This window comes from Fragaria vesca, linkage group LG5 (assembly GCF_000184155.1).
Source record: "Fragaria vesca subsp. vesca linkage group LG5, FraVesHawaii_1.0, whole genome shotgun sequence".
In the NCBI taxonomy this organism is placed as follows: domain Eukaryota; kingdom Viridiplantae; phylum Streptophyta; class Magnoliopsida; order Rosales; family Rosaceae; genus Fragaria; species Fragaria vesca.
The window spans coordinates 4899733-4910769 of NC_020495.1; the positions used below are offsets into that span (position 1 = coordinate 4899733).

General features: G+C 41.1%; 1 protein-coding gene across 1 annotated transcript; it reads right to left on the reverse strand.

Moving 5' to 3' along the window:
- Window positions 1-7389: 7389 nt before the first annotated feature.
- On the reverse strand, window positions 7390-10275 carry LOC101302071 (polyol transporter 5-like). The gene is made up of 3 exons (XM_004299059.1): window positions 10007-10275; window positions 9533-9879; window positions 7390-8971 (listed from the first exon to the last, which is right to left on the reverse strand). Exons 1-3 carry the CDS (start codon window positions 10158-10160, stop codon window positions 7865-7867), a joined length of 1608 nt encoding a protein of 535 aa, XP_004299107.1. The 5' UTR covers window positions 10161-10275; the 3' UTR covers window positions 7390-7864.
- Window positions 10276-11037: the final 762 nt, after the last annotated feature.

The following is an 11037-nucleotide window of genomic DNA, read 5'->3' on the forward strand; positions in this document are numbered from 1 at the left end:
CTATTTACAAGCGGTAGATGCCATCAATCATGCAGTTTTTAACCCAACTGGAGAGGCATCATCAATCCAACTATCCAAGAGTGTGTCTCTGAGTACATCAGCTTTCATCAGTCATCACGGGAGAGGTATGGTTAATGGTTGGTTATGGCAGAAAGAGACAGCTACTGATGCGCACAATGTCAAAGAGAGGAGTTGCTGCTAGACATAGAGAGGGACGTTGACGGACTTGAATTAAATGCAATAATTTGAAGTGTTTTGAATCCCTAATATTAAATCAATTATGAGTGAATGAGTGATCTTAAAAAATCATTACAATCCCTGATATTATTTTTATGTAATGAAGGCTTTTAGAGTGAGAGTACAAAGAGAATTTTCATGACAAATGACACTACAAGAACTTCCCTTCAACCATATCTCTAGGTCCCCACAAATTTACATCCAGAATCTTGAAAATCATGACCAAACCAAACCAGCCCACTTCCCCCTCTTTCATGAAATTAATGGGAGAGGATTGTGGTCGTTTTCATAAAGGTATAAGAAGCGTCTATATGTGCAAGGATAGCGAACCTAGAGACCCAACTTATCCTCACCCAAATAACCAATAGAGATGTTGTTAATATAATGCTTCATTCAATAGTTAAACATGGGTACAAGAAAAGTGTGATCTCACTAGACTCTTAACTTAGGGCATCTCCAACAATGGCTGTCATACCCAAACCCATACTCAAAACCCATAAAAATTCATCTCCAACAATTAAAACCCATACCCAATTATGGGTTCCTACTACACAGACGACCCAGACGACCCAAAATGGGTCGAGTTGCAAGGAGGAAACCCAAAACTGCAGACGCGGGACCCAGATGGCAGCAGAAGGCAGCAGGTGCACGTGAAAGACTAGGTAGCGGCAGGAGCTACGCGCGGCGAGCTTCGTCTGTGGAGAACGCGCGCTAAAGACAGAAAAACGGGCAGGCGAGGAGCGCGCCGGAGCGCGAGACGCGCCAATCACGCGTGAGCGGGAGATGCACACCTGCGGTTGAACCACGTGAGCTCGCTTCTGACCCTCCAAAAGTCCAAAAACGCTCGGCCCAGATTGAATGATCATTCAAATCATCAGGTCCAGAAAAAATAGGCCGAAAATTAAATAATTTGAATGAAAAAAATTTGGGTATGAGAATGGGTTTTGATGTAATGGTTAGAGATGAAATATGAGTTTGAATAGTAATGGGTTTTGGGTAACTCAAAATATGGGTATGGGTTTGGGTATGACAACCATTGTTGGAGATGCCCTTAGGGAGCTGTCAGATTCACAAACATTAACACAATAATATGAAAACATATGTCTCTTAAAGACAAAGACAAAGATCATGTAACATTAATTTCCTATTTAATTGATAATGTTTTTCATGAAAAGATGTGATATTGATTAATTTGTTTGTTTAATAATGTGATAATAGCAGAGATTGAGGTAGGAAAAATTACAATTACAGTATGATAATAGAAACAACGAAAGTTCTTGTATGCACCAAAATTTAAGTGAACCAAAAATGATTATGCAATCTGAACCGTTTGATCTAAGACTCTACATGCACTACCATCAAAACTAACGTCGTTAAAAGGATAAAAATAGTCAACACTGTAAAAATACATAACAATAAAGCTTCAATTTAATTTATCAAACTCAGGGTAAAATCCAAAAAGAAAGATTATCTAACAAAAAAAAAAAAAAAATTAAATAGGAAGAGAATAATTACTTTTTCCTTCTGAACTCTGAAGAACTGAAGAACAAATTTTTCACCATCTTCACCTCTTCCCTCCGATCTGCTCCTAACAATCAATTGGGATTAATCAAATTCCTTTTTTCATTTTATGAATCTGACACTTCCATCAATTATATGATTCATATCTCTTCCGCTTTCATAAACCCCGAAGTCCCTCTCTTCCCAAAACCTCCTTTCGATCCCACCTTCTCGTTCGGCGACGCTGATCTGGAATTGAACGTGGTTGGCTTGAATTTTAAAGCCAAATGTGGGGAAACCCGCCGGCGGTTTGAAGGTATCGAAATTGATTAGCTCTCAGAACTTTACGAATTCGATTGACGTTTGATGAATCCGTGTGTTGGGAGGGAGGTTTCTGTCGGGTAGGGATCGTTGTTGGGCGGAGCCATGGTGTTGAGGCGGGTCAAGCGGCGGCGCCACCATGGGCGTAGGTGAAGAAATGAAGGAGGCACTACCAGGACAATCACTTTAGCCGACGGAAAAGTTTCGTCGGCCTTTTAGCTTAATTCGTCAGATAAGATCTTAGCCGACGATCCATCGTTGGCTAAGATTTCGTCGGGAAAAGGTCGTCGGTGATGACTTTAGCCAACGAAAAAAAAAGACGTCATCGGCTATAGTCCCGCAGTTTAGCCGACGAAAAACATGTCGTCGGTTTTTTCCCAGACTTTAGCCAACGAAACAATAAGATATTCGTCGGCTAAAGTGTGTAATAAAAAATTAAAAAAATAACTATAGCCGACGAAACATGCCATAATTCGTCGGCTAAACCTTATAAAAAAATTAAAAAATACTATAGCTGACAAATATAGTATTTAAATATCGTCGGCTAAATTGCTGGTTTTAAAAAAAAAAAACTACAGAAACTTTTGGCCACTTCCAATCACCACCAAAATTTGACAGAATCTTCCTCTCAACATTTCGAACAACTTTCTAGAAGAAGTCGAAGCCCAATTCTAAGCCTAAACAGGTCAATTGAATCAAAATATAAAAATTCCCAATTTTAAACCCTAAAAGCTTCAAATCTTCGATTCTCCTCACACACACCGAATTGAGCTACCAAATTCTAGGGGAATATAGTACTAATCAAACTCAACTTATCCATATATAGAACTCACCAAATGGTGACCTGAGGAATGAGAAATTCGATCGACACCAAATCCGAACCGGCGGAGTTTTAGAGCTCAATTTATCTCTCACGGCGGAGCCACTCGATGCACCACCTGTCCAGCAATAAAGTAGAGACGATGGCGAAGCTTTTGGGACAAGTGTGGCGGTCTCCGGTTGCTTGACGGCGGAGCTAGGCCGAGAAGAAAATTCGGAACTTTTTCTGATTTTCTGACTTCTTAACATCCATCTCCGGTAAAACTTCTATATAAAGAAATTTACCCGACGAAATTCTTTATTTTCGTCGGCTCAACTCTTTTGAAAATTTTGGTTGACCGCCAAAAAATTTTGGTTGAAAATTTTGAAATTTTTTTGACAATAGCCGACGAGATTTTGAATATTTTCGTCGGCTAAAAAAGTACTTTGAAAATTTTTCTCCAAATTTGGTTTACCGCCAAAAAAATTTTGACCTTAACCAACGACTTTTTTAATATCTCGTCGGCTAAAGTCTATAAATTAACGAAAGCGCTCATATCTCCCTCTATATTACGTAGTTTAGTCAAACCTTCCACACGAAAAACTTTCACGTAGATGAGACGCAACCATCTATATAAAAATTTTGAGACATTTACCTTCCGACGATAGGGCTCCCCATAGGGAATAATAAAGGTAAATAGGGTTGGCCGCTACTATCGGCACCGATACGTTACCCGATTTACGTGATTTTTGAACCATAGCCGTATTTCACCATTCTGAACACATCTTATTTCACGAGATTTTTGATAATTTTGTTTCTTATGTAGAGTTGGTTCACCCTAAACCCTAAACCCTACTAAACAAATTATACAACATTTGTAGACACGTTGTGATTCTGATGATTAAAATTCACAAACCAAAATTCGACCGTCAGATATGATCATTATGACAAAAAATGTCTATGGTAAAAAATTCAACTGGATCCGACAACGTTAAGGGCTCGATCGAAACGGTCAACCCTAATCCATCGTCACTTATCACACGAAAATGCTCATATCTCCCTCTATATTACATAGTTTGGTCAAATCTTCCAAATGAAAAACTCTCATGTAGATGAGACGCAACTGTCCATATAAAAATTTTGAGACATTTACCTTCCGACGATAGGGCTCCCCATAGGGAATAATAATGGTAAATAGGGTTGACCGCTACTATCGGCACCGAGACGTTACCAGGTTTATGTGATTTTTGAACCATAGCCATATTTAATCATTCTGAACACATCTTATTTCACAAGATTTTTGATAATTTTGCTTCTTATGTTGTATAACCTACTAAACAAGTTATACAACATTAGTAGACATGTTGTGATTCCGATGACTAAAATTCACAAACCAAAATTCGACCGTCAGATATGATCATTATGATGAAAGATGTCTATGGTAAAAAATTCAACTAGATCCGATAACGTTAAGGGCTCGATCGAAACGGTCAACCCTAATCGGAAATAAGAAAACTACATTTTGAAGCCGTAAACGGACTCGGATGGCCAAAAAGGCCCATATGTCATAGAAGAACTATGGGTTTGACTCGTATGGCCATTACGCTTCCGGAAAGGTATCACAATAGTCAATCGGACACCAAACGCCAAATCTACAGCATACCGGGTTTCGACTATTCTACATTAGAGACATTACCCGATTTAAGTGATTTTTGAACCATAGCCGTATTTCACCGTTCTGAACACATCTTATTTCACGAGATTGTTGTTAATTTTGCTTCTATGTAGAGTTGGTTCACAAAGTTGTGTATTTGTTTAAAACCTACTAAGCAAGTTATACAACATTTTATTGTTTTTCTTTTAGCTGACGAGATTTTTTTTCGTCTACTAAAATACTTTAGCTGACGAGTAAAAACTTTGGCCGACGAAGGAAAACTTTGGCTGACGAAAAAAAAATTTCGTCGGTTAAAGTATAGTATAGCCAACGAAAAAATTTCTTCAGCCGGCGAAGGAAAATTTCATGGCTAACGTGGACTTTAGCCGACGAAAAAATAATTCGTCGGCCTGGTTTTTTTATTTTCGTCGGCTAAAGCCTTTCTTCTGGTAGTGTGGGTCGTACATGTTTGGGTAGTAGAGAGTATGGATTCACGATCTGGATCGAGGCTGCGTGGGGTTGGGATCATGAAGTTGGATGGCGTCCTCCTCTGGTGGTCTGACGGCGGCGACATGGTGATGAGGGTGGAGGGTCGACATTGATGGTGGCGCAGGGGGCGTCCTCTTGCAATTCAATTTCTTTTCTCGTGAAAGTAATGTTCATTTGATTACTGTTTATCATGACAGTAAAATCTAAACGCTGTTACGGATCTGTTAGAGCACGTGAGTTGCACATAACTGGTTCTAGTACACCTTGGTGCACTGAATCCGCTCCGTTTTTTTTTTTTTTTTCTTGAGCCCTTGAGTTCGGATCTTGCAGCGATGCATTTTTTACGGACGAGGCGGCAATCATGATGGCGACATGACTGCAACGACGGTGAGATCGTGCCTCTGGTGGCAGCGAGGAGCTGAGACGAACGCTTTGGGCTTTGTGGAAGCAACTCTGAGGCAGAAGATTTAGACTGGTTCTTCCGACTGTGATGGTGTTCCTGTTTTGAATCGGATGTGGGTTTCTGACCCTGTCGGATTGTTAAAGATGGGGCTGAGGCGGCTTCTTGAGTTCGGGAGCGTTGCTTCGACTGTGATTAGGTGCGGCGATGACGCTCTCCATCAGGCATCGGAGCACATTTGACGTTCTAGATATAGGCAATGCTGAGGTGGTTAGGTGAGCTAGCGGCGGAACGGATCTAGGCGACCTGGTCCTTATGGCTTTTGGGTCATTGGTGGCAGTACTGGCTCAGCAAAGTGGCCTCGAGCTTCATCTGGTTGGGGTAGGAGGTGGTGATTTGTCGGATAAATCCAAGGATCCGACCAAGTCTGGGTTGCCAAAAACTGCCCTGGAGAAGGGCTGGGAGCCGGCGGTCAGTACGGGGCTAAGGGTTTGGCAGACTGGTGTTGGTGGGCAAGGTCGAATGCTTTCAGATGCGCTAACTGGGTTGCTTGGTGGGCTGGTGGATGCACTGGGCCCAGATGATTTGGGCTGGTGGTGTTCAAGTGCAGCAAAATTCCCGGCAGTGGAGGGATGAGGTAGTGTGCGATGGCTATATAGATACTCTTAGATCAAGTCTATTTAGATCTAACGGTTGGGATTCAATGACTATTTTCTAAATAAAAACTATTATTTTATATTTTTTGAAGTCTTCTCCACTGAAAAAGAACATACGTCTTCATCTTCTTTCTTCGATTGTAGACGGATTGACATACCTGGTCTCTTCTCCACCTCCTCTTTTCATCTCATAAGATCCATAAAATTCGCTGCAAACTCAGAATGGATTCGGCAGAGAATAAAATCTTCTCCTCTTCTCATCCGGCCTCTTTAAATACAAGAAAATTCTTTATATCCCATAATTTTTCTTCTTAGACCCAATACTCCAGTAGCTTAGCATCAATCTTTTTCCTATTTAAATTAAACCCAATACTCCAACATCTTAGTTCGTCGAGTCTAGAATTTTCCCAAATTTTGTGAACTTGAGAGAAGAGGAGAACGTGTTTATTTTAGAGATTTCTAATATTGTTAAGATATTTGTAATCAAGGGTTAAGACTCAATGCTTGTATTGTATATTTAGCAGTTTAATCAAGACCGGTTTAAAAAATTAATTTAAAAGATAGATATGACAATCTAAATTATTACGAACCATTTGACATTTTGACACCAAAATGGCCTCCATTTGTAGTGGTAGTGATAGCCGTACATACATATTATCAATTTATCATGAATGAAGGGCACTGCAGTTTTATGGAATCCAGATTGAAATTCGAGAATATAATGCAGCCAACACAACATGTTAATCAACATAAATAATCAAAATGTCTATGAATTGTGACTTGGTTGGTTAAGGTGTTTAACTGACAATTTTGAGGTCATGGGTTCAAACCTCACGACATAGGTAGAATGTGTGTTATTAATAAAAAAAATTATAAACAAAATCAACATAAATAAGGACAAGAAGGGTTATAACAAATATGATATGTGATGCGAGAATTATGAGGTCATGTTTAAGCAATTCCAAAGCTAGGCAACATTTGCACCAAGAACCAGAAATGGACCACCAATTTCAAGAGGTAAGAAATTTCACCAATTTCTCTTTCGAAAAAGGAAAATGACCCTAGCTGACAGTGAGTTAATAATAGCCATCGACATCGAAAGAACTATCATGGACCAACAGCATGAATGGCATGATTAAATGCAGCTCCCCTTTGAGCATTCATTCATTCATCACATTCTTCCCTCGCCAATTATTATATCCTTGTATTTGTTTCTGCCAAAAACATGTAGATCGAGTTAATGGCTTATTAAGAAGTTTTTATCACAAACGGTATCCATGTTTGTACTCTTGGTTTACACTTTAGGGTTCAGAGTGAAATAAGCAACCAATTTGGAGTCTATAATGGCGTTGTCAAATTTTTAAGTTCATACAAATATTTATCCCGAATTTAGAGACATGAATCAGTTGAAAATTGATAACATATTTATGATCTGAAGTTACATGCATGATAAATCATTCAGGACTGCTACTAGCACGTGCTACTTTCTGAGATAGGTCTCATGAAGAGTTCCCTCAGAAAAAGAAGAAAACGCACAAATGGTGAGCAAATTACGTCGAGCACAACCTTGTACAATGAATATATACATAATAAAACTCTGTTTTCTTCACTGCATTTGATTGTTCTCCTCGAAAGGGCCAGCCATGGACACTCCTCTACTACCATTTGCCTTCTGTTTAAGATTTAAGCTTTCATATGTGCCGGTTATATATAATCCGGACGCATGCAATAATTTTCAGACTAAAAGGGTTGAGATGTTCATTGAGCTTCTTCTACTCTAGCTACTATATATTTTGCCGTCACCAACCTTATTCTTGCCCTTTTGTTCCCAACTGAACCTGACCACCATTGGCGGTGTCGTTACTGTTAGGATCCACACGCTTATTCCTGAGCAGAGCATTGGCCTTTTTCCACTTGTGAAACTTCCCGAAGAGAACCTCCATATCTTCAAGGGTTCTCCCCTGTGTCTCCGGCAGCATTGTGTAGAAGAACACCCAGCCAACGGCCGCAATTCCGGCGAAAAGAAAGAAGGCTCCGCCGATAGTAATGGCCTCGTAGAGGGATATAAAAGTCATCGAGAGTGTCCCACTCACGACTCTGTTGACGGCGACTCCGATACTGCACCCCTGGGCACGTAGCTTTAACGGGAAGATCTCGGAGCTGTAGACCCAGGTGATGGGGCCCATTCCGATGGAGAAGAACGCGACGTAGACTAGTACCATGGTGATGGAAAGCACGACGGCCCACATGACCTTCTCGTCGCTGTGGACGACGATGGTGAGGCCGAAACCGAGACACGCTAATGAGGCTATCATCCCCGCCATGCTGCTAAGAAGCAAAGGGCGGCGTCCTATCCGGTCCAGGAGAAACGTTGCGACGAGGATGAAGATTGTCTTGACGGATCCGACGGCGATGGTGGCGAGGAGGAGTTTGTTCTTTGACGTGATTCCAGCATATTTGAAGATTCTAGGGCTGTACAAAACCACGGCGTCGATACCGGAGGCTTGTTGGAAGAAGTGTATACCAACGGCGGCGATGAGAATGTGACGGACGGCGGGGGTAGGGTGGAGGATGAGCTCTTTCCATACGTCTTCACCGTGGCTGCGTTTTGCGACTTGAACGATATCGTCGTTGCAGTGTTCGGGGATTCCGGCGGCTTCTTTGATGTCGGCGAGTCTGAGTTTGGACTCTTCCATGGAGTCTGATGTTCGGTCGAGGACTATCTTGGCGTCCCCAAGGCGGCCCTGCATGACGAGCCAGCGAGGGGATTCCGGCATGGCTAAGACGCCTATGGCAAGGAAGATGGAGGGGATGGCGCCGACGCCGAGCATGAGACGCCACCCAAGGTTAAGTGCGAGCTCGGAGAATGCCCAGTTCGATATGTACCCCAATAAGATTCCGGCATTGATAAACACCTACATATGCAAAGTTCAATTAGTAATATACTAGATAGTAAAAATGAGGTTACTATGATATACAAAAAGTTACTCCCAACTTCATGGGCACTTATATAGTAACTCTAATCGCTTTTAAAATGAAAGAACGAGAGGAATTGGCTATATATATAAACAAGCCAAAACGAGTGGATCAAAATCTTGGCATGGGCTCCAACTACACCCTTGTCTGAGTTTCTACCAATAAGAATGATAAGATTTCCGAATTTGTATATGAAATGTATGATGTAACGCAACTACAAGTCAATTATGCATGCCCTCTTTCTGGTAGAGACAAATTTTCTAAAACTTATCTTTTCTTTCATATAGTAAAAATGGTGAATCGAAAATAAACGTTTTTACAATATTGTCAGAGACGTTCCAACCATATCCAAGAGATTGGTGTTGCCTCGGGACTTTGGTGCTTTGTTGGGGAAAATCCAAGAGCATATTCTAAAGCTTTTCTTGATAAGTGCTTCAAAGATTTTGACATAACATCACAAGCTAGCTAGCTGGCCAGAAGAAAGAAACAAAGAAACCTACCTCAGGGAAAGATGTGAGGAAACCACGAGACGACGCCGGCGAAACCTCGGCGGTGTAGACAGGGGCAATCATGAGGGCATAACCAACCCCGATTCCGGCAACAAACCTCCCGAACATGAGGAAGGAGTAGTTGGTGGCGAAGCCCATGAGAAGAGCTCCGGCGAAGAAGATGGCTCCGGCGAGGACTATGGTATACCGACGTCCGATCCAGTCGGACGTCCTGCCAGCGGCGGCGGAGCCGATGAGGGAGTAGAGATTCAGAATTCCCATAAGAACTTCGACCTGCACGTCGGAGATTTTGAGGTCGTCTTTGATGAAGATGGCCGCTCCACTCATTACACCAATATCTGTAAGTAGATAACACAAAAAACTTAACCACCCATGTATATAAAGACAACGTACACAGTTCTCCAGAGCTAGAGATCTCCAGCTAGCTGATCATTTCGAAACGAAGAAATAGAAACGATTACTTACCATAACCGAGTAGGATAGAAGTCATGGAAGCCAACATAGCACAAGCAAAAGCATACTTGTTTCTCTTGGGTTTGGGCGCGGGATCGAAGTCCGCAATAGCTTTCTGGGTGGGTTGGCCGGAGACGGCATTTTCTTCAGCTCTCCGGTCAGCCATCTCTCGTTAGTAAACTAGAGACGGACTCGGAGATATTAAGAGAGATGTGGTATGTGGTGATGAACAATTTGAGGAGGATGAAGTAAGTGTGCGGTAGTATAGTTGGGTTTGAGCTAAGCTCTATGGAGTGTGGGTACGTATATAAAGACCCCAGAAAACCGGTCACATCAGGCTGTGTCATTACGACTCGTAACAATGGACCGTAAGAGTCTTGATCTTACATATTCATGTGGACCAATTGGTTCACTTTCATTTCATTGCAGGCGTAGGTTAATTGGTTGTACGTAACAAATTAACTTAGATTAATTAAACTAAGATTAATTAATCTAATTAAGCTATGGACTAATTGAGTTGTGGCTCGTGAGGGTACAATTGAATATACAAGGTATCACAGCTGGAATTGCTGCGGCCGACGCTATTTGATTATTGTATGTGCAGTTTATATACAACCAGAAACGAAATACTATACTATAATACTGATCCAATAATGCATAATGTGATTTTTCTTTACGTCGGAGATATAATTACAACTTTCAGTGATCAAAAGAAGAGTTATGATCGTACTTGATGCTAGAATATTCTTCTTTATCCAAGAATTCATTGTAACTTACAGCATGTTTGGTAGATAGATTAGACTGGACTACCGTGCTTACTTTCTTAGAGAAGAGTCATCGATTCCACGTTTGGTAACCATCAAGTACTTTTTTTTTTAAGTAAATGACATTTTAGTACTAATTTAAGCTTCATTTTGCCCATTTAAATGTTTTTAAAAGAAATGTGTCCACTTCAATATAAGGTGTGTAAAATGTGCCCTATTAGACAAAACTTTTTTAATGGGCCCATTTTTAACAGTTTTTCTGTCGAAAATACCCTCAAC

Coding starts and splice junctions, on each gene's coding strand:
- LOC101302071 (XM_004299059.1), bottom strand. CDS start 10,160: ATGGCTGACCGGAGAGCTGAAGAAAATGCCGTCTCCGGCCAACCCACC. Junction 9,880..10,006: donor TTCTATCCTACTCGGTTATG/GTAAGTAATCGT, acceptor ATCTACTTACAG/ATATTGGTGTAATGAGTGGA. Junction 8,972..9,532: donor TCCTCACATCTTTCCCTGAG/GTAGGTTTCTTT, acceptor TTGCATATGTAG/GTGTTTATCAATGCCGGAAT.